This window comes from Gastrolobium bilobum, unplaced genomic scaffold, assembly GCF_033153095.1.
Source record: "Gastrolobium bilobum isolate Gb01-03AN ecotype WA unplaced genomic scaffold, APGP_CSIRO_Gbil_v1 utg21391, whole genome shotgun sequence".
Classification (NCBI taxonomy): domain Eukaryota; kingdom Viridiplantae; phylum Streptophyta; class Magnoliopsida; order Fabales; family Fabaceae; genus Gastrolobium; species Gastrolobium bilobum.
This window is the reverse complement of record NW_026896721.1, coordinates 1-24,695: the sequence shown is the minus strand read 5'-3', so window position 1 is coordinate 24,695 and position 24,695 is coordinate 1. Positions and strand designations below refer to the sequence as shown.

Sequence of the window (24,695 nt, the reverse complement as noted above, 5' to 3'; positions counted from 1 at the left end):
AATCGCCAAACCACTTTGTGAACTTCTGGAGCAAGACAGGAAGTTCAATTTTGATGAAAAATGTTTGACAGCCTTCCTGGAGCTCAAGTCGAGGCTGGTGTCTGCACCCATCATTCAAAGCCCAGATTGGAGTCTTCCTTTTGAACTAATGTGTGACGCCAGCGATTTCGGCTTGGGAGCAGTTCTTGGGCAGCGAAAAGACAAAGTCTTCAGAACTGTTTACTACGCTAGTAGAACTCTTACTCCGGCACAAGCCAACCACACAGTGACGGAGAAGGAGATGCTGGCAGTTGTATTTGCATGTGACAAGTTTCGTTCATATCTAATATGCTCCAAAGTCACAGTATTCACTGATCATTCAGCAATCAAGCAACTCTTTGCTAAGAAGGATGCCAAGTCAAGACTAATTAGATGGGTATTGTTGCTCCAAGAATTTGACCTTGAGATCAAGGACCGGAGAGGAAGTGATAACAAGGTGGCTGACCACCTATCTCGATTAGAGAGGGCAAGCCCACAAGAAGGAGATCATATTAAGGAGACATTCCCTGATGAGCAGCTTCTGATGATCTCTGAAAAACAAGCTCCTTGGTTTGCAGATATTGCAAACTACTTGGTTGCCGGAATAGAGCCATACCACTTGATTCACCAAGGGAGAAAGAGGTTCCATCATGAAGCTAAGCAGTATTTCTGGGACGACCCTTTGCTCTACAAAAGGTGTTCTGACCAATTACTTCGAAGGTGTATCCCTGAAGGAGAACAACAGAAAATACTGGAGCAATGCCACAACTCCCCTTATGGAGGACACTTTGCTGGAGCAAGAACAGCAGCTAAAGTGCTGCAGTCAGGTCTATACTGACCCTCCTTGTTTAAAGATGCTAATGTTTTTTGTTAAAAAATGTGACAGGTGCCAGAGAACAGGGAACATTACAAGAAAGCATGAAATGCCCCTTGTTCCAATAATGGAGGTTGAATTGTTCGATGTATGGGGCATTGATTTCATGGGGCCTTTCCCACCTTCCTTTGGAAACAAGTATATACTTGTTGCAGTTGACTATGTGTCGAAATGGGTAGAAGCTGTTGCTACCCCCACCAATGATGCCAGGGTAGTGCTAAAGTTCATCAAGAAGAATATTTTCACTCGATTTGGAACCCCTAGAGCAATTACCAGCGACGGGGGTACACATTTCGTGAACAAACAATTCCAATTTCTTCTGAAGAAATATGGAGTGCAGCACAAAATTGCCACCCCTTACCACCCACAGACCAGCGGGCAGGTAGAGGTGTCCAACAGGGAGATAAAAAAAATCCTGGAAAAGGTCGTAAACCCAGATAGAAAAGATTGGTCCAAAAAATTGGATGATTCCCTATGGGCGTATCGAACAGCTTATCGAACGCCCATTGGCTGCTCCCCCTATAAGTTGGTGTTTGGAAAAGCGTGTCACTTGCCTCTGGAACTTCAACACAAAGCATTCTGGGCCATCACATTGCTAAACATGGATTCCAGAATGGCTGGGGAAAAGAGGTTGCTCCAGTTGGTTGAACTGGAAGAATTCCGGAGCAAGGCATATAAAAACGCCAACCTCTACAAGGAGCAGATGAAAAAGTGGCACGATAAAAAGCTTATCAAGAGAGAGTTAGAAGTTGGAGACAAAGTGCTGCTGTATCGATCCAGATTGAAACTGTTTCCTGGAAAGTTGAAATCAAGATGGGAGGGACCTTATGCAATCACTGAAGCACTTCCCAATGGAGCATTTACTATTGCTCATGAAACATCTGGAGCAACGCTCAGGGTAAATGGACACAGACTCAAAAAGTATAATAGAGGGATCAAGGAGCATGGGAGACTGACTTCTCATCTTGATGACCCAGCTGAAGTCTGACCCAAGGAGCAACAAGTCGAGCTAAGACTATAAACGAAGCGCTACTGGGAGACAACCCAGATTTATTTCTACGACATTCTTTTTATTATTGTCTTTGTTTGAGAAAATTAATGTGCTAACCATTGCAGGAAGCTAGTTTTGGGGTTGCTCTTGAGCAACCTGACCCCAAAAGTAAAGAGCAACCAACACTTAGAATTTGATCCCTCAATGTTGAAACCATGTTCTAATTGGGCTGATCCACTTGCCCCTTTTAACCCAAGGGCCTGCAATAGGCCGCATGCAAAAAAAAGAGAGAGAGAAAACCGAGTGGCGGAAGCAACGGAAGGATAGCAGCTCCACGTCGTGCTGTCACATCCCTCCAATCAAGCGGGAGTAGCAGTTTCAAAAAGATAAAACCGTCAGAGCAGAGGACAGTTGCTTTCCCCCAGGCATTTATGTGCAGCAGACGCTCTTCTCCCCCCATATCCACCACTCAGCAAAGCCACGATCACCACCATACAGAGCGTTTTAACCTTCCCATCATCTCCTTCGTTCCTTTATAAACAAACACAGAACTATTATTTCATTCTCATAATCTTTTCTCCTTTAACCCACAAAAATCCAACCTTTACTCCCCACTCCATCCCTCCTACTCAGAACCTTACACCATGACACGTCCAAAGGCCATTATACCTGTTGCTTCTATCTCCAAGAAGAGGACTCGAACAGGGAAAAAGCTCAAGCCTGAGCAAACCACAGTCGACCGCACAGTCATACCAGAACGGGGCATAGTCCTCAGTAGCTCCAAACACGGAGATCTCGACCGATGGCTGACCGAGGATATAGCAGAACTGGATTGGGAACTCTTCGTTGAGCCTCCCTCAAGAGCTCGCACCGAGTTCGTGACTGCATTCTTGGAGGGGATGAAGAAAGAAGATCTCCCAAAACTCCTCATCAGAGGCGTGAAAGTAAACTTCTCCCCTGAAGAAATCAACGAAGCATACAACACTGCTTCAGTTCCTGCTGAACAAGATGAGTTCGATAGATACTGTGCTGGCCGAGGAGATGAGGCCATAACTGGAGAAGTGCTCCGAGAAATAGGTTCAGAAGGAGCAACCTAGGGAACCAAGGAATCCATCCTTAGGAAGCAACTCAAATTCGAAGCAAAGGTATGGATGCATTTTATTAACTCCCGTCTGATTCCCGTGAGCAATGACTCTAGAGTAAACTGGGAAAGAGCAGTGCTGGTCTTCTGCATCTTGACTAAGAAGAAGTTTGATGTTGGGAGGATTGTTTACAAACAACTGGTGGCAAATGCACCAAGAAACTCCCCCTTCTTTTTCCCTTGTCTGGTCACTGAAATGTGCAAGATGTCTGGTCTAAAAGCCAATATCCCGATTTCGGATGAAATCATTCCAGAAGGGTCGGACATTGATCAGTCAACGATAAAAAGAATCAGAGACAATGAAGGATTGGAAAGTGAAGAGGAAGAAGAAAAAGAAGAGAAAGAAGAAAAAGAAGGAAAGGAGGAAGAAGAAGAAGCTGAAGTTTCGGGCAGTGTGAAGGACGAACCTCAGAAAACCCCAAGAAGGGAAAAACTTCCCTTTAAGAGAGCTCCTGCAAAGAGTGGACGAAGGCAGTTCCTAGTCGAGACAACTGACATGACTCAATGTCAAACTATGTTCGGTCTCGGAGCAGACCTTCTAGCCACTCAAGTGCAAGCCTTAGAAGACACAGTTGGAAGGGAGCTGCAATCTCTGAAAGAAGCCAGCTTCCTCATTAACAAAGAAAAGGTGGCCCTGCAGAATGAACTTGACCAGATAAAAAATGCTGGACCACTGCCTCTGAAAAGGAAGATTGAGGAAGGAGAAGGATCCTCAACCTTGCAAAACACGGTGAAAGACCTGGTGAAAGCAGTAGAGATGATGAACAAGAAAATGGAAGAAAGGGAGCAAGCCCATGAAAAAAACAGAAAAGACTGGAAGGAGGAGATCAGGCTCTTGAAAGATGAATTGATGAAGAACAAAGAGGAGGAAATTCAACTCCGATTGTACTACAAACAGAAGCAATAACAAATGCTCCGTTTAGCGGAGCAAGACAAGAAACTGGAGAGCATTAAGGGTCGCTACGGTGACCCCAGGTTCATTCGTTCCCTATCCTTTTTAACTTGTTTAAATCTGTTGGAATGAATGCCTGAAAGTTTTGTGGTGGAATGTTATTGACTTTGCTCTTAGATAAATGACTTCTGTGGTGTACCAGGGATTCGCCACCTGTTTTACCTTTCTTTTTAAAAAAATATTGTTTTTAATTTTTGCTAAGTTTACCGTCCTAAGTGTCCTGATCTGCTCAATGATTCTTTTTGCCTAGGATTTTGCTCCTTGAGATTCCCTAAAGAGTTTACAGTTTCTAACAAAGCAACATAGGGCATCACTCTGATTTGGAGCAACACCATGCACAAAAAGCAGCACTCCAAAAATCGGACACTCTGTTATTCAGTGGACTTATTGAGTTACCAAGGAAAGAACTTCAGGCTGTTTAAATAAATTACTCTGCCCCTGGTTTGAAAAAAAAAAAAAAGGGTCAGCTCCTCTGCTCCAAAAATTTCGCTCAAAGAGCTCAAGTCATCAAGGTTAGAGCAAGAGCCGCTCAAAGAGCATGCTGTTGAAGGTCAGCCTTATGCAAAGACAAGGGTAATTGACTTCCAGTTAAAAGACCTCAAAAGAAAGAAATAAGAAGGGAGCTAAGAAGTAAGAGAAGAAATCAAGCCAAAAAGTTCAATCCGGAAGCAACTCTGTGGGAAACTGACTAAAAGAGTGGAAGAGGTCACACACACAATGAAGCTGGTGAAACTCACAAGTCAGATGAGTGCTCTAATGAAGCGATGGAAGGAGTTAAGTTAACTCTTCATCGATAATCTCAAGGAGCATTAGTCTGCCACAAGAAGACTGTTGGTTGTGAAGGATTACTCGGGACGAGTAATATCTAGTTTTGGGGTGTTGATGGTCCTCAAAAGTTGAGGCCCATTAAGTGTAAATTGTTCCACAAAACCCATGTTTTGGTTATAAATCACTCCCTACAACCTTCTTCTTTCCATATAGAGCAACTGTTTTGAATAGTGGACCAGAGCAATACCGAAAGTGGGAGTTAAGGTAGACCTGGAGAAAATTTAACATTATCTTTTTCATATGACTATTGGGTTAGTTTGCTTTGTTCAGGACACCTAAGGCCCATCAGAAGGAACCACAAAATGAAGAGAGAAGAATGAGTGTTGCGCAGAAAGAAAAAAGCCTGCTGTAGTACAACAGCAGTCAAAGGAAGCAATAGGAAGCCGCCACGTCAGCCACAGCAGAGAAGGTGGAGGTGCTACCTCTGCTACAGTACGAAAGCAAAGAAGCTGATCAATCAAAAGCTGCCACGTCAGCTACAGCAGAAGGAGTGGAGGTGCCTCCCTGAATTCGATACTCCCACTCACAAAGGGAGCCAAAAGCAAGAGGGACCACTTCCATTTAAGGCCAAGCTGGCAAAAAGCAAGGCTACCATTGGAGAGGATTTCTATTCGGAGCTGAGCTGGCAAGAAGCAAAGCTACCATTGGAGAGGATTTAAACAGAGCAAGACCCTTGATGAAAGGAACAATGAAGATCAAATGAAGAACCCTATAAAAGGAACAAGCATTCCTCATAAAGAACATCATCAGCGCCCATCCTAGGACTCGTCATCTCTTTGTTTTCGTTTTGTAAAAATGCTCACTAGGAGCTAACTTCCTCTAAGTAGGTGAGGGTTCCATAGAAGTAATCCCTTTTGTCTTAGGATAACTTTGTAAGGAACACATATTTTATAAATGAATTTTGAGATGCTCTTTGGTTTAATTTATTGATTTTGTGAAACCCTTTGGGCTGGCAACCTCATCCCGGGACCACTCGGTTGATGAAACACTGACAAAGGCGTGTGGAGCATTCTCAAGATCCTGGGGTAGTTTAGCCTGAAGAAAGGAGGGAGAAACACCTGGAATGGGGAGCACTGCCATGTGAATCCATGCTCTTTTGAGAAGGCAGCATGGTTTCCTTGCATATAACTCCAAGTACTATGGAGTAACGTGGAGAGTAAGGCCTTACCCTCTGCTTACCTATAGCAAAACAAGGGAAGTAGCAAAATCCACTTGTAAAATATGCTACCAAGCAGGGTTAACCAAAGGGATGAAAACATGGAACCCGTAACACCTACTTGACTTTTTCTGAAATTAATCTTAACTAAAACTTCTATCACAACCTTTTCCTCACGATAACTGAACTGTGTTTTACCAGCTAATGCTCTTACTTTCATTTCGTTGACTGCTCTTGAAGTTACTTAAATTGATGCCTTTTTATTCGATGATCGTGCTAAGTCATTCACTGCTCTCATCTGGTCCAGAATGGTTAACATTGTTTAACTAGCTGCCCAGAGATCGCTCTTTGTGAAGCTTAGTTGAGAATAGTACTTTCTTTTATTGCTCCATTTTACAAATTAAGTTTCCTTTAGCGCTTCTTACTTCACAACTGCTCCCTGAGGACGATAAATCTGGGGCTACAATACCCTATATTGCTTGACACGTACGCTTGCGTATAGTTGGAGAGGGTTGCTCTTAGTCAGAGTAGATTGCTCCTGTTGGCAATCCTGATTATTATTCTGCACTCTTGCTCTCTGAAAAGATATTCCCGAGCAGCTCTCGGTTCGACCAAGCAATTATGTACTACGATTCGTTAACATGTGGTAATTGTATAATTTATCTCAGATTGATGCCCCATTGATTAGTGCTCTGGTTGAGCGGTGGAGACTAGAGACACATACTTTCCACATGACCCAGGGTGAGATGACGATCACCTAGCAGGATGTGGCCGGCATACTTGGATTTTCTACTGACGGCCTTGTTGTTACCGGATCTACAAATGAGGATTGGCCTGCTGTCCGTGCTGCTGTTTTTGGTGCGGAGCCACTGGCCAGTGGGTTTCATGGATCAGGTGACCTCTGCATGTCATTCTTGGATCGTTTATATACCCGGTGGACTGATGCAGAGGGTGATCATGATCGAGAGATCTATTTCACAAAGGCGCACATTGCCCGCATGCTAGGGTGTTGGTTACTAGCGGACAAGTCTGGAGGTAGCAACGTCGGTTGTCGGCTACTCCTGTTGCTTGGGGGAGGATTTGATGAGATCGAACGTTTCAGCTGAGGATCTGCGGTTCTGGTATACTTGTTCAGGAATATGTGCGAGTGTACAGATGCCGGTCGATCTGATATGGGTGGTTGCCACATTCTTCTACATATTTGGGCATGGATTCGATTCCCACCCATTGCTCCACCCTTTCCTCCTCATCCTGAACCTGGGACGCATTATGGATGTTGGTATCCTTTATTATATTCAATTATGGTCGCTAATGATTTATGTAATTACTAACTGTATATTTGCTTAATGATGGTGTATGTTTCTCATGTCAGGTTTAATACGGTTACAATGTTTAAGCCGCATGAGGTTGTCCATTATCGGGCAACCTTGGATACACTATGTAGAGATGAGGTAAGGTCTTAGTTACTTAGTATCATTTTAGTTCACCATGCTTGTATATTTTATGTAACTGCATCTTTTTCATTATCATTTTCTGTCTAGGTGGTTTGGCAACCATATGCCGATTATGTGTGGCTGGATGTGACTCAACAACAGCAGTTTCTTTGGTTTGCTATCACACCCCTTATTTACTTCCACACCGTAGAGGCAAGTCAACCGGACAAGTGCATGCGGCAATTTGAACTGGATCAGCCTATCCCAGATGTGAGCAGGAAGTTGAAAGGGATCCATGATCATACCCTGCGGGGGAAGGTTGACGAAAACTGGAGGCATAAGCTTCGTCCTTGGATAGGTAGATGGCAGGCAAGCGAGCAGCATGTCGTTTGCCCCACTCTAGTGCTCGGGTTGTGGTCATTCAAACAATTATGATCACCACCCCATCTCGTAATCGCCCTAATGCGCTACGGGCATCCTTTATCATACGCGCAACATTTCATGCTTAACTTTGCAGGCGTACTCTCAATTACAATTGCTTCTTGATGCTCCCTAATGAGGTTGTGCTTCAGTGCCATCTGGACCTCTTTTTTCGTTGCAAATTCTTGGTTCATAAATAACTTGTCACCCAGTTGCCACGGACTTTGTATTGATCCCGATCCTGAAACCGTACCATCAGCGCATGATTCTTGTTCGCTCCAATAACTCCAATCAATATACGAATAATGCGGAATTCCTTCCCAAAAAGGAGTAACAGCATTGTTGCCTGCATATGTACCTTTAAAATATCTTAATACAAACCATCATCATCACGTATATACAAATTATATAAATTACCAAGGTCATGATTACCTAAATGTGGGGATGCAACGTCATGCAGTTGTGAGATTTGCGCGACCACTGGTTGATGGTATAGTGGGATTTGTGACGCGCCCATATCACATGCTTCATCTCCTTCTGAAGCACTAGCATCCTCCGCCAGAAGACGTTCTTCCATTGCGATATTTTAATCGTCTTCGTCGTCGTCTTCGTCATGCATTTCCCAAGTCGGATCATTTTCATCTCCCTCAAAAATGTTACCAACTGGAGAAGCATGAGCGGCGGCAGACGTTGATGGAAGACGAGGATAATTTAAAGCAACTGACCTCACCGGCACTGGAACATCCTCCAATCCGGCGATGTCGACATACAACTACAGAAAATCTTTCCATGACAGGTTGAAAAATTCTTCCATTATCATCTCCACGTCTTCATCGTCAACCACTTGCAAACTAATGTATTGTTCGGATTGCCATAACTTTGTCGTGACCTGAGTGATACATTGGTTACCTTGAAGACTTAACTTTTGCCGAATTCTCTGATGCAGTTCGCCAATGGTTGCGTTGCGTTGGATACGTGTCAGCCTTTTTTCACCTTCAAACATGACACCTCGTCGATCTTCTACCTTCCTACCATTATAATATAACAAAACACGAACATAATTAGAATGTGAACTCATTCTTAAATAAAATAAGAAATAAAATAAAAATACTAATTTTAAGATAACAATTGTGTTTGTAAGATGTAAGAATTGATGGTAGAAAAGAGATGTGAAGATTGCATAGAGTGGTAGGGGATTATATAGAATTTTTTGACATATTCACGCCCAAAGGGGACATCAAGGCCGCATGTGTCACGTCCAAAGTGGGCGTCACATGTGACGCCCCATTTAGGCGTCACCCATTAAGGTGTCACGCCCATGTGACGCCTACTTTGAGCGTGACATTGTGTCATATGTGTAATTTTTTAGAAAAGTGTAATAAATACGTAATTTTTTTATTAAAAGACATTAAATTAATTTTTTTGCCTCTTGAGGTGCCCTTCGGGTGATGGGGTTGGCTTGCTTGACATTAACTGCAACATGATTTTTGTCTCTGTACTTAGCTTGCATTTTAATCAAGATAAAGCCGAAGCACATGTTGCTGCCGCGATAAGACTATAACACTTATTTCTCAAAAGTCATAATGATACTTATAATTAATAATCATCTGAAACCTCTTATGATTATCTCTTTCGTCCATAAATAATTGAGAGCAATCATTTCAAATGAACTCTACTTGAGGTCGATGACCATATGTTATCGTTTAGACTTTCAGTCCAGTGATCTGATTGGAAAAGGTCAGTCAAAACAAGTTTTTTTAAAAATAAAATTATAAGTTATTCAGAACTGACTCAGTTTTTCATTTTTTCTTTATAAGGAGATTCGATACCTAGTTTACAAAAGGAAGAGATATGTTGAAGTTGAGGAAATCTTTTTACTAGAAATTCAAACGAAGTGATAAGTAATTAATCGAATGAACTACGGTGAAAACCATCATTCAATAACGTGATCATCACTTTACATCATCAAGAACAAATACATATACCTAGTTGAGTGAATATAAAAGCCACAAGGGAGTTAGTCTAGTGGTGAGAGATGTCGATAATTATATAATAGGTTATGTGTTCAATTTCTTAATATATCAAAAAACAAAAAGTTTATTCACTCATTTAGTTCATACATAATTTGGAATCTTACTGGGTTCTTTTATTCTGACCACTTAAATCGCCCAATAAATTAAAAAACATGATAAAACACAATAATATTAAGGATTAAAATTTCCTAACAAAAGAACACGTCTTGTATATTAAAGTTTTGGATTAAAATATAATATTGAAATTTGCTAAATTAACTTGGTGCCATTTGAACTTAAAGATCTTAATTAGCTCAGTTTTCAGTCTTAATCTTTTCAAACCAATTTATTTTATTACTGTTTATTTAAGTCATTAAACTTAAGCAAATCAAATTAAAAAATGATCAAATCCTTCAGCAAGTGGACCTATCAGATGGCTAGATCTAGGGGCAGCCCGAAAGGTGGGACAAGCATTTGACGGTTGCTCCTCCCTAAATTTTGATTTTTTTAATATTCTATGTATACAATGATAATTATGTAATAATAATAGACTATTAACGCTAATAGTTAGCTTCTTCCTATAAAGTATTTGTAATAGTTAGTTCATTCTATTATTCTTAATAACCATTGTAATTTTGGTATTTTATTTTCACCCTATCAAAAAAAATTCCATGTCTGTCACTAACTGGATGAGTAGTTTTCCACGATAGCCAACTGGTCAACGTAGAAAACTATGGCGGCTTAGGGCATGAACAAAACGGAAAGCAACTTGCTTTTTAGCCTTTTCACACTGAAAGAGAAACATCAATAGAGTCAGGAAGGGAATAATAACCCAAATATTGAGTGTGAACTGGGAAGTAGTACTGTGAATGTCGGCATCAAAAGGGTGCTAAATAATCCAACATCTCTGAATAAATTTCCAGTGGTGGACCAGTTTCTCTTGTCAGTTGAGGTTGCGGTTGGAAATTAAGGTATGTATCACCGTGACGGAAATTAAAGCTCAGCAATTAATGGTCCACCATCCACATGCGAACAGTGGTGTCCTCTACAATTATTTTTAAACAAGTTCCATGCTGCGGTTACAATTGTTTTATCTGAATAGAATATTGCAAGCATTTGGCTTAGCCAAATATGGTTGGAAATATTTAGAAAAGGAAAGGAGGGAACTTTGTAGACTATAAGATAAAAGTTTTGACATGATATAAATGCAAAAGAAAGAAGTTGTATTCATAAATCACTTAGGATAATTAAGCACCCAATAATAAGTATCCCCTTAATCAATGGATAAGTATCCATTTTTGGTTATGATCGGAACAGGTTTTTACAACTGGGTCGATCATGTGATCTTCCTCTACACAGCCTGGAACCGCTTTGGGTTAGAGCATCTTGCAGTTGGGCCGCTTTATCCCATGGGTCTTCTATGGAACGCGATGGGGGGTGTACCTACAAGAGACTCCGACGCTCAAGTCAGATTTGGTTCAAGCAGGTTTAATTATGTAGGAGAAGATATTGTACCTTAGTGTTGATACATGTATTTATAGTGGAGAGATGTTCTGCTTGGAAGATGCCTTTCTTCATGGTGAAGGCAAAGGTTCCTTGATGCCAAAGTAGTATGGCTGTCATGATTAAATGTTGAGGAGCTTGCTGTCATGGAGTCTTTAAGGTTGTGTTGTTTGCTGTGATAGCTTTTAATATTGTGCAGCTTGGAGATATGGGCTTTGCAGCCTTCATTGACCATGAGCTTTCTTAGTAGTATGCCTTGTATCGCGCTAGAACTTGGAGAATCGCGATAGAACTTGTAGGATCGTGCTGTGAATATGGAGGATCTGTTTAGAGGATCCATGTGAGGGATCCTGTTGAGTTGGAGGATCCTTATGAGGGATCCTGTTGATTGGAGGATCCTTATGAGGGACCCTGTTGATTGGAGGATCCTTATGAGGGACCCTGTTAATTGGAGGATCCTTATGTGGGATCCTGTTGATTGGAGGATCCTTATGACGGATCCTGTTACTTGGAGGATCCTTATGTGGGATCCTGTTGATTAGAGGATCCTTATGACAGATACTGTTACTTGGAGGATCCTTATGCGGGATCATGTTGATTGGAGGATCCTTATGACGGATCCTATTACTTGGAGGATCCTAATGAGGGATCCTGTTAATTTGGAGGATCCTTATGTGGGATCATGTTGATTGGAGGATCCTTATGTGGGATCCTGTTGATTGGAGGATCCTTATGACGGATCCTGTTACTTGGAGGATCTTTATGTGGGATCCTGTTGATTGGAGGATCCTTATAAGGGATCCTGTTGATTGGAGGATCCTTATGACGGATCCTGTTAATTTGGAGGATCCTTATGTGGGATCCTGTTGGTTGGAGGATCCTTATGACGGATCCTGTTACTTGGAGGATCTTTATGTGGGATCCTGTTGATTAGAGGATCCTTATGACGGATCTTGTTACTTGGAGAATCCTAATGAGGGATTCTTTTATTTTCTTCAGTGCGCTTTAACTTGGAGGACTTTTCTTCTGTTTGGTGAAACTTGTAATTTTCATAGATCTCACATAATAATAACATTATATCATGGAGATGATAATTGTAACAAGATCATGTTAAAATAATAATGTTGCGGATAGGAAATGTAGCATTTATTTTTGAGTTTGTTTGTTGTTTCACGCGAGATTGAGATTCTTGTCTTCGCCTTTTAGCAGTCATGGAACCTTGCAATCTCTTATGGATTTCACAATAGAAGTAGTTAAGATAACTCAAGATAAGAGTATATAAATCAGATAAACTTTTCTAAGTCTGTTTGTATTCTTAGTGACATTTAATATCTTCATTATTCATGGATCCTTGCAGGCGAGATGCATATCTTCCTTTTTCATTTTTCACAAGTCCCTGCATCTTTCACAACAAAATACAAGGCAAAATACATCGCAGCTGTTATGACATGATCATCCTTCACGGAGTAGTGCGCTAAGATGAGTCTTACGCGCGTTGGGACTGTTTGTAATTTGCAAGATAAATCTTGCTTTCAAGTATCGCGCTAAGGTATATGATGTATACTAGCAGAATAATCATATAGGCTATACAGTGCAATCATTTAGTAACACTGATTTGGAAAATTTTGTATAGGGAGATATCTGCCTACATCTTGGTGTTCTTCCGGTTTGGTATAATTCCATCGCGCCAAGATTTTTTATTCGCAACAGGATACGGTTTTGGGTAATTAATATCCCAAAAGATCGTGCCTTGTAAAATCCCTGCACCTTGCGGGATGAATTTTTTATTTTATTTGGAAATACAGTAGGTTGTATGTGGAAATTACTGGTATATGGAGCATACCGCCTTATGTTATGTATGTTTTATATCTTCTCATAGCATGTGAGATAGAAAATGTAGCCTGAACTTTGGTTGCGCTATCCAAAGGTGTACTTTGCGCAATAAAATATTTAAAACTTCATAGAAAACATTAGAATATTTTAATACCAACATGTGGCTGATACCGTTGAAGCGACCGGGTCTTATCTGATCTTTAAAACATGTCTAATGGAACAAGATGAATAATAAGAACAAGGGCGTACGTGGTGCGGCGAGCGTGGATAATAAGAACACCGAGTAAGGGGTATGTGTGGACGTGTGTCCTTTGTTGCTGTTTCATTTTTGCCATTTCTGGAACCAGATATTCACCACGTGTGAACCATGTAATGTGTAACACCCCGTGTTAACCCGGTTTGTTATCATGTCATCGTATTAACCCACGCTTAATTTAAAAATGCGGAATATCTTTTTCTTTTCAATTATGACGTCATTATGCTTAGCCCAGTTGATTACTTAATCATTTTAATAAAAACAACACCTGTAGGATATTGCAAAAGACACTATCTACACTGAATAACCTCGTATCATAAAAATAGACGAGTTTCTACTCACGGATCTACAACACGTAGTCCAGAGAATATTCTGATAATTTAAACAACTCCAAGCTAACCTAAAGAAAGTCAAGTCAATGTGACATGGACAATTCGATTCAACCTCTGATCAAAAAGATAAATCTTGGTTCTATTTTATCTCTTCAACAAGTTTAGTAATGAGCATAGTGGCCCTATTGTTCCGATGGAGAGAAGAACCTATGATTAGCTTTTCGGGAAATTTCCAAACGAACAATTTCAACGAAATCTTTCAATTTCTTATTGTACTATGTTCAACCCCATGCTCACCAAATAAGGCATACAAGCCCAACATAGTCGCAACAACAAAGACATAATAAAACATAATCATAAGATGGCATATCAGCATCCAACATATAATCAGATAAACAACAACATCAGCTAACTCAGCTCCGGCCTCTTGCCACCCAAGGTCTCAACCCCTGGGTTACCTGAACCTGAAATATGTGCCCCAAACGTGGGGTGAGATCTCTAAACAGAAATCTCAGTAAGACAAGGGGTCCTCAAGGATCTTCCACCCCAAGCTCACTTACATGTTCAATATAAGTTCTAAAAACAGATAACAATATAAGTTCCAAAATCAGTGCAATGCAGCAGATAATCTTGTCATGTGTGTTATAACTATTCTACTGATCAGAGAAGTGCAGGAATACGTCTATTACCCACACAGTACCAGCCCATGTTGTACCCGCCCCCAGGACCACCCCATGGCTTCCTGGCTAGGCGAAACACCACATACATATCATAAGCATTTTGCACTTAACAGCTCCATAGCATTTCAATAAAATAGTACATGAAAACACATCATGCATATAACCATCCCCCCATGGGACATGGTGGAACAAACAATGGCTAAACCGAGGACACAAAAGCTTACCTTGCAAGCTAACAATCCAATGCCAAGAGTCCAATCAAAGCTCAAAGCCCAGCAGAATCACAATCTGATTTGGGACCAGCAATCATATCAATAACCATAGCTCATAAGCATAAACATTAAGACAACGCTTCTCTTTTATGTTTCATGTCTTAAGGCTTCTCACAAAGTCACAAGTCCTTAATCCCTCTATTCTGACTTAACTTAGTCATTACAGAAGTTCAACTTACACAAACTAGGGTCCACAAACCCATAACTTAGTTCTGTATGAACAGTACCGTTACTGTTCCCGCAAACCCAGAATATCCAAATATATGTCGGGGGCATATCCGGAAATCAATATCCGGATATCTCTCTGCCAATATCCGGATATCAATATCCGGATACCATATCGGATATTTCGCGACAGAGTGCAGCTTTTGCATTTCGCAAGATATCACTCCAAAGGTTCATCTTTTAACCCACAAAACTGTTAAAGCATGCATTTTTACTCTGTTCAAGGTTCATATACAGATTACATACTTGTTTAACTCATTAACATGCCAAGACTCCATTTTTAAACATCAACAACTCATGATCAAGGTTGGTAACACTTACCCAAGCTCAAAGCTGAGCAACAATGGCTCTTGGAGCTCACCACACTACCTCTACAATTCTGACTTGAAGGCAGACGAAAATGACAACAAAGCAAGGTCCTTTCTTCACAAGGAAAGCTTCTTGAAGCATCAAAACACCATGACAATGGTTCCTTCAACCCTCACTATGAAGTCAGCCCCTAGACCACCACTAAACAGAAACCAACACTCAGAAAATGGTACTTTCTCCCTCACCAAGTGTTTAACATATTTAGAGGAAGATTCAAAGAGAAAAGGTGGTTCTTTGTTGAGTTTTCATGAAGAAGAGCAAGGTGGCAGCTTGGAGACTCAAGGTTCAGAAGAAAACCCACGTAGGAGGCTGAGTATCATCCTAGGGTTTAGTGCCGAGCACTATATACAGGCAGTTTAAGTTTAATCACACTGTATTAGCACTAATAGCTACGCTTATCATTTTAATCCCAAACTTAGGATTCTGAACCTACTCATTTTTCTAAGATTTGTCATATTTTTATTTTATTTGTCGCAGCACATTTCCAGTACGCGCTTTTCCTTAGCCAGTATCTGTTCTGGCACCAGTTCTCATTATTTTGACCTGAAACTTGTTTTACAAGTCCTACATATTTCTCTAGTGACATATACATATTTTTCCTAATTTTCCGGGATACTTCACCGGTACGCATTTATACCGAGTAGCAGAACCGATATCTGCACTTTTCGTTAGAAAAACGACCTTCAGCATTATTACTCACTTACCATAATTATTTAAGCCTCATAATAATTATTAGGGTCAATTATGGAATTATTTCTTAATTTCACATAATTAATTAACTTCCTTAATTAACGGTGCAAGTTCTTACGTAATGGAATCGAGATGCTATTAATACATCTGTTGTAATACTGGTAGCATCGCGCACTGAGATAGGAAAGGAATAACTATCGTAGTAATATAGGCTTGTGCCATGGTCCTATATGTTGGTAGCATCGTGCACTGTACCTTCGATCAGTAGCTTTTGATTCATTGGCAGCAAAGATGAAAAGCTCTAGGTGAAGTACGCAATATATACATATGTAAATATATATTTAAAGGGGTTTATCTACAATGAAAAAGTAAACCATATGCAAATGTGCCCAATAGCTTAGTTTTGTCAAAACGTTTGTCTTCACGTGACATTTATAATGTTTGTAAAACATTAAAAATAAGGTATAAGATACAAAGATTGCCGTGATAAGAACCGCTTGGTTCTTTATTTTTTTACATATGAACAAAACAAAATATAGCATATGAATATTATATCTTCATAGAGTAGCCATGAATCTTACATTCAGGCATTGCGCTAAAGCATCGCGCTATAGTATAAAGTAGCCATGAAGTATGCTTTAAAGAATATCAATATTTGAAAGTATTCCACACTTTCCTCGAAAATAAGTTTCAAGAGCAACGAATAGTATATATTCATCCAGGTTTCAAGAACTATCTCGCTGCTTGCACTGGTCCAGAAAATTCTCGAGAGTTAAAATAATTTTCATAAAATAATAATTTTCATAGAATAATATTAAAACAGCCTTCATTGATCGTCTCTCTGCTTGGTTATATGTGCGATACACTTTCTATTAAAGAAGGCTACTCATTGGCTTCGTTGATATAGATAATCGATCACGCAAATCCCAAAATATTATGTATCCAAGTTATTATTTTGTAAAACTGGAGAAGCACTTCGCGAAGTTTATTGCGCAAAAAGTGGAGAAGCACTTGGCGAGATTTCAATATTTGCTTCCATTGCGCGAACATAACGGATTGTATATTGCCTAATGTTGTTTCCCTTTGACACTATTCAAACCACCAATATTACTGTTCCGGGTTAACACAGCGAGCTAGACGGGCTTGTACAGGCGAGATACTCGGAACCAGGAATAGGCGAGTAAGCATGTCCTTAGCGGTTGCACGTACTGGAGTAGCAGTCAGTTGAGTCAGCCAGCACTTCCAATAAGGGAGTTTTAAGTGGGCCTGACACGATGTCACGATGGTCACTACCAATCCCATGACACAGGTAACCGTTCCAAGGCTACACCTATATATAGTCTAAGGGTTAAGATAAGAGCAGACATTAACTACACAAAGAGAATCCAGATAAATGTTCGTCCAGAACATTTGGCGCCGTCTGTGGGAATAGGTAAAACTAATCCTACGCATTTTCTTGAGTCATGGCAAGCAACAACCATGATGAGCAGGTAGAAGAGAATGAAGAAAACAGAAGGGAAGAGGAGTCTTTCCGATCCAGTGGAGGGAGCCAATCATTAGATACCATTGGAGAAGCTTTAATGCAGTTGATGGAGGAGATAAGGAACCAGCAACATCCAGAAAGACGAGGAAGAAGGCAATATTCAGAAGAAAGATTGAATAGGCCACATAATGAGGAGAGATGGAGAGGTTCTATATCTCCCTTTCCTGATTACATTCCGTTATCACCTCCCCTAGAGATGGAGAATAGGAGGACTGAAGTTCGAAGGGGGCAAGGATCTCAGACATCCAGAAGTCTTGTAGAGAGGAGAAATTATCTGGGAGAAGGACAGGGAGTAAACCGGAGGGTAGAGGAAGTTTATGAAGCGAATGTCAGAAATGCAAGAAGAGGACATAGACGTCAAGGTGAAATGGAGGATCAACCTTGGACGGATGCTTGGGTAGATGAGCAACAACAAGAAGGGTGTCAGTATTACGCTCGCCATAGAGGGCAGGAGCGAAGCCAGAGACATTATGGAGAAACCGACGAGAGGAGGAGGATAGATGGAAGAAGACAGTATAGTCGTTATAGAGAAGATTTCCCTCTTCTAGGAATATTATTATGCACCCGGAACCCGGGTCCAGAGAGGAGATTGGCAATCTGTAGAAAATTATAGTCCACAGGGCTATCAAGGACAGATGATGAGACCAGAAGGCCCAAGCCAGAATGAGCCGACGAGAAGATTAACACAACAGATGCCACAGGAGATTCAAGAGCCTATTGCTGGTCAAGGTTTGTCAGGAACCCCTTTATCGTGGAGATTGAGGGCGGAGCCTATTCCGAGTTGGTTCAAACAACCAAATGATATGAAAGCTTATGATGGAAGCTCCGATCCGAAAGAGTTCGTAACAGTGTTTAGGGCAGCAATGTCATTATGCGGAGAATCAGATTCTTTGTTATGTCGGACATTTCCAGTCTTTTTAAGGAAGCAAGCGTTGGAATGGTATACCGGTTTGCCAGTCAATTCCATTGACAGTTGGGCTGATTTATCTCTTCGTTTCATACAGCAGTTTGCTCATTGCAGACCTCAACCAAAAACCACACTCAATTTATGTGGAGTGAGACAGAAACCAGGAGAAAAAGTGAGAGACTATTATGAACGGTTCCAAGCAGAAGCTAGACAAGTGAAAGGGTTTGAGAATCAGACGTATTTGTTGTTATTTACCACCGGGTTACAACCTGGCGGGTTGGCGGATTCTTTGGCTAAAAAAAGACCGACTACAAAGGAAGAGTTGATGGAAAGGATTCAGAAGTACATCGATTTGGAAGAGTTCAGATCTTCTCAGAGGAAAATTGAACAAGGGTTTAGGAGGCCAGACAAGCCCGCTGGGAGAGGACAGTTTGACGAAAGGCGAACTCGCGTAGTAGGGGAAAGATTTAGAGAGGCGTATAAGAGAGATTTCACACCATTGAATACGTCCAGAGCCCAGATCTTGAAGGAGGTAATGACTACAGAAATGCAGCATGTTCCACGGCCTCCGCCGATTCGGTCGAGTTATGCACAAGCGGATAAAACGAAATGGTGTGAATTTCATCGGGGTTATGGACATTACACGAATGATTGTTTTAATTTGCAGAATGTTATTGAAAGGTTGATTCAAGAAGGGAAACTGCAAAAATATGTAAGAAGAGAAGGACGGGGGTGTAAGGAAGATAAGCCTTTACGGCTAGACCGAAGTCGTAGCCCGTCTGGAGGAAGGAACAAGGAGCCTAACAGAAACCAAAAAGTTGCAAGACAACCATCTCCGGATAGAGTTCCAGTTGGACATATTTTCACTATAGCTGGGGGGCGAGCAGGAGGAGGAGAATCTGGGAATGCCTGAAAAAAGCACTTGAAAATGTGTATGGCCATTTCAGAGAAACCGCGTTTTAAAGAGCGCCAGAAGACAGGCAAGCAGGTAGTGTTTGAGGATTTAGATGATGAGATATTAGACCCGGAGCACGATGATCCCTTAGTGATTTTGGGGTTGTTGGCAAACTATCAAGTGGATAGGATGTTGGTAGATCCAGGAAGTTCAGTAGATATTATATTTTTGGATGCTTTCAGAAGAATGGATTTAGATTATGACCAGTTAGAGCCATGCGAAGCCGATTTATTAGCATTCACAGGAGACAAGATTAAACCTTTGGGATACATTCCATTGAGGTTAACCTTGGGGACCGCTCCTACGCACAAGACAGTCACTTTGTTGTTTGCGGTAGTGGATTTGAGTTCCGCGTATAATATTATCCTGGGCAGACCATTCATGAAGAAATTTAAGATCTTTTTGTCAATTGATCAGTTGGCAATGAAATTTGTGGCTAAGGATGACAAAGTGGCAACGATAAAGGCGGATCAGGTAATGGCAAGAAGCTGTTATAATATGAGTCTGAGAATTTCACATGAAAGTAAGAAGGACCGAGCACTGATAGGAGATAAGGCAAAAGAGAAGACAGAAGCACAGGAAAAGAAAGAAGAGCAAGTAATGGTAGTCAGGATGGATCCCCGGGTAGAAAATAATGCGGAGAGGTTAGAACCTGTGGGGATCATGGAAGAGGTTCAGTTAGGAGCGGGTAAAGAGCAGGTTACAAAAATGGGTTTCGAGTTAGAACCTGATGTGAAGGCTAGCATGAAGCAATTATTGCAATTAAATGCTGATCTGTTCGCATGGAAACCTTCGAATATGCCTGGGATGGATCCTGCTTTATCTTGCCATCGATTAGCAATATTTCCAAGAGCGAAGCCGGTGGCCCAGAAGAAAAGGAGATTCTGTGCAGAAAGGAGGAAGGCGATTGAAGAAAAAACCAGAGAGTTGTTAGAAGCAGGGTTCATTAGAGAATTGGAATATGCCACATGGTTAGCCAATCCAGTGTGGATTAAGAAGCCGGATGGGAGATGGAGGATGTGTACGGATCACACAGATTTGAATAAGGTTTGTCCTAAAGATCCATTTCTGTTACCCAATATTGATCATCTGGTAGATAAGGCATCATGTTACAAATTGTTGTCGTTTATGGACGCCTACTCCGGGTATGATCAGATTCCATTATGGAAAGAAGACCAAGAGAAGACAGCATTTGTGACAGAAAATGCTGTCTATTGTTATAACGTCATGCCTTTTGGGCTCAAGAATGCAGGGGCAACTTATATGAGGATGATGAATAAAGTGTTTAAGGGGCAAATGGGAAGAATGTTAGAGGTTTACATGGATGACATGATTGTGAAATCGGAAGATGGGAGGAGGCATTTGGCTGATCTGCAAGAGGTTTTTGAGCAAGTTCGGAAGCACAATATGCGGTTGAATCCGAGTAAGTGTGCTTTCGAAGTTCCGGCTGGAAAGTTCTTGGGTTTCTTGTTGACAGAAAGGGGAATAGAGGCTAACCCGGATAAGTGTAGAGCAGTGATGGAAATGAAGAGTCCAGAGAATGTTCAAGAAGTACAGAAGTTAAATGGACGCGTGACAGCTCTGTCAAGGTTTTTGGCTAAATCTGCGCAAGTGTCTCTACCACTTTTTCAACTCTTAAAAAAGGGGTCTGAATTTACATGGACCGAGGAGTGTGAAGTTGCATTTCAGCATTTCAAAAATATGTTAGCTTCACCCCCAATTCTTAGTAAGCCAGGACCAGGGGAGCTTTTATATTTGTATTTGTCCGTTTCCCAAGAAGCAGTAAGTTCTGTGCTTGTCCGAGAAGGAAAGAGTGGGCAACAGCAGCCCGTGTACTTTATCAGCAAAGTATTACAAGGAGCAGAGGTGAGGTACCAGCATGTAGAGAAAGTGGCTTTTGCGTTACTAATTTCAGCACGGCGGCTTCGTCAGTATTTTCAGTGCCATCAAATAATAGTCAGAACGAACCAGCCAATCAAGCAGATGTTACATAAGCCGGATTTAGCAGGGCGAATGGTGGCGTGGGCAGTAGAGTTATCTGAGTTTGGTATTACCTTTGAAGCACAGAAGGCAATTAAAGCACAAGCATTGGCTGATTTTATGGTAGAAATGACACATCCTGGAAGCACTGAAGCAAATAAATGGTGGAAGTTGTTTGTAGACGGATCGTCTAATAGAAGAGGGAGTGGAGTGGGAGTTATAGTGGAAAATGCAGAGGGAGTGGCGGTAGAGCATTCCTTGTCACTAACATTCCCCACAAGTAATAATCAAGCCGAGTATGAAGCAATGATTGTCGGGTTGGTTTTGGCAAAAGAGCTCGGTGCAGAATGTTTGACAGTGTACAGTGATTCTCAGTTGGCGACTTCACAAATAAGTGGGGTGTACCAAGCAAGAGTAGAAGTTATGACAAAGTACTTAGCTAAGGTACAAGAACTGATGAGGGAATTTAAGGAAATCCGCGTAGAGCATATACCGAGAGAGGATAATGTACGAGCAGACGTCCTATCAAAGTTGGCCAGTACCAAAGCCACGGGAAGTTTGAGGTCCATCATTCAGCAAAGCATTAGGGCTCCGAGTGTAGTATGGATAGTAGAAGAAGTGGATTGGAGGAGCCCAATTAAGGATTATTTGACGATGGGTAAAGAACCAAATGAAAAGATGGAAGCAAGTCGTTTGAGAAGACGAGCGGCGTGGTTTGTGATGATAGAAGGGCAATTATATAGACGGGGAATAAAGTCACCTTTGCTTAAATGTATTGCTGCACCGAATACAGAATATGTGCTAGAAGAGATACATGAGGGAATTAACGGGCACCACCTTGGGGGGAAGTCCTTGGCAAGGAAAGCTATACGAGCAGGATATTTTTGGCCAACTATGGGAGAAGATGCTAAAAGACATGTTCAGAAGTGTGACCAATGCCAGAAGTTTGCTAGTGTGCATCAAGCTCCTCCTGAAGAGTTATTTACCATTTCTTCACCATGGCCATTCTATAAGTGGGGATTAGATCTTCTAGGTCGCTTTCCTAGGGCAGCTGGAGGAGTTAGATATTTGATAGTGGCAGCAGATTATTTTACTAAGTGGATTGAGGCGGAACCGGTAGCGACAATTACTGCTCGGAAGGTCCAGAAGTTTTTTATTGGAAAGATAGTTTGCAGATTCGGTATTCCGGCCATAATTATCACTGATAACGGGACACAGTTCATAGACAAGAAGTTCAGACAGATGGTAGCTGACTTGGGGATAAAACACAAATTCGCTGCCGTAGAACATCCCCAAACAAATGGGCAAGTAGAGTCGGCTAACAAAATCTTGACGAATGGACTCAAAAGGAGGGTGGAAGGGTGTAAAGGAAGTTGGGTGGAAGAGTTGGATAATGTGTTGTGGGGATATAGGACTTCAGTACAGTCCAGCATTCAAGAAACACCATTTAAGATGACATATGGTTTTGAAGCTATGTTGCCCGTGGAAGTCGGAGAGCCAACTTGGAGGAGGAAAATGATATCAGAAGAAAAGGAAGACGGGAATGAGGAGATGATGAAAATTGATTTACAGTTGTTAGACGAAGAACGAGAAAAGGTGGCAATGGTAGAATTGGCGTCCAAGCAACGAGCAGCAATGAGATATAATAAAACTGTGGTCAAAAGGACGTTTCAGGAAGGAGATTTGGTGCTCAGGCAGGCAGATGTGGGTAATAAAAATGCAAGAGATGGAAAGATGGCAGCTAATTGGGAAGGTCCTTATCGAGTAATAGTTGCCACGAAGACTGGAGCGTATCAGATAGAGCACTTGGATAGAAGCCAGTTCCGCGATATTGGAATACTGCCAAGTTAAAAAGGTACTTTAGTTGAAGAAATCCAGGTTTAAGTGGAAGTCAGATGGCAGGTCGTAGGCCTTAGCTTTGCATGAGGGATTAGGAAGCGAGTTTGTTAATTGTAGTAGGTGTATTTTATGTTTTGTGTTGCAGTTACTTTACATATGTTATTATGTATTGCAATATTTCAATTCAATCAAGCCAGTCCGACTTTAAAGTGTATTAAAATGTATTATGTTATTATGCTCTTTAGGAATTGTTAAAGTGTATTAAAGTCCCTTGTCGCCTTCATTGGCCTCTTGGGCAGCCGTTTAATTCCTACTCGGAAACAGGAAAATTAAAGTCCCTTGCCGCCTTCATTGGCCTCTTGGGCAGCCGTTCAATTCCTACTCGGAAACAGGAAAATTAAAGTCCCTTGCCGCCTTCATTGGCCTCTTGGGAGCCCTTAAATTCCTACTCGGAAACGGGAAAATTAAAGTCCCTTGCCGCCTTCATTGGCCTCTTGGGCAGCCGTTCAATTCCTACTCGCGTTCTACTCGGAAACTTCATTGGCCTCTTGGCCTCTTGCAGCCGTTAAATTCCTACTCGGAAACGGGAAAATTAAAGTCCCTTGCCGCCTTCATTGGCCTCTTGGGCAGCCGTTCAATTCCTACTCGGAAAAGGTTATGTAAAGACATACTGACGAGTAGAAAAAAGAGTAATGAGAGTATAGTTGTGTCAACAAGAGCAAGCAGGTATTTAAAGGAAAGTGAGAATCAAATAATAATACATCATTTCACTTCACGCTTACGGGTTCAAATACTTAATGAAAATAAGTAGCTTACGAGTACAAGATTACAATAGTTATAATAAAAGAGCTGAGTACAAAATCAAGTAATGTCTAAACTGCTCTAAGTAGTCTTAGGAGCAGGGCTTGAGGCAGCAAGGTCGGAAGCAGGGGTAAATCCCAAATAATCAGAGGGGTTTTCAGCAAGAACAGCAACAGAGCCTTGTTCGTCATGAGTGCATAGTCGGTCATTATCAATGAAGTTGAAAGTTTCTATTTTGTTCAAATGAGGCAAGGGAGAGTCTGGATGGAAAAATTTCACCTGATCCACAACCCAGCCACGAATTTGATGACCGAAGTCAACATATTTGGAATCCATGTCTTCAGCAGCTTGTTGTAAAGACTGGACATTTTTCCTCAGAGTATCCACTTCTAACTCTAACTCAGCTACCCGGAGGTCAGCATTCTCATAATCTTTTGTCAACGCCTGGTTTTTCTCAGTTAACACTTGATGTTCCTTTTTGAGAGTAGCAAGTTCTTCATTGCTTTTCTTATGAGATTCTTCGCTGTCTTTGAGTTTAATTTGGAAGCCTTGAGCAACAAACTCGGCAGCTTCGACCTTTTGAAGGAGCTGCTTCTGTTCTGTTTGTAACTTCTCCTTAAGAGTTGAGACTCTTTCAGATCAGTCAGAAGTTGTTGACGTTCAGCCAAGGCGAAAAGTGCCATTT

At 41.3% G+C, this 24,695-nt stretch overlaps 2 protein-coding genes across 2 annotated transcripts; both read left to right on the top strand.

Moving 5' to 3' along the window:
* Positions 1-148: 148 nt before the first annotated feature.
* On the top strand, positions 149-2,080 carry LOC133301644 (uncharacterized). The gene is made up of 4 exons (XM_061501300.1): positions 149-845; positions 1,048-1,103; positions 1,695-1,874; positions 2,009-2,080. Exons 1-4 carry the CDS (start codon positions 149-151, stop codon positions 2,078-2,080), a joined length of 1,005 nt encoding a protein of 334 aa, XP_061357284.1.
* A 16,083-nt stretch (positions 2,081-18,163) lies between these two features.
* Positions 18,164-19,348, top strand: LOC133301643 (uncharacterized). The gene has a single exon (XM_061501299.1). The coding sequence runs from the start codon at positions 18,164-18,166 to the stop codon at positions 19,346-19,348; it is 1,185 nt and encodes a 394-aa protein (XP_061357283.1).
* The last annotated feature ends 5,347 nt before the right edge of the window (positions 19,349-24,695 follow it).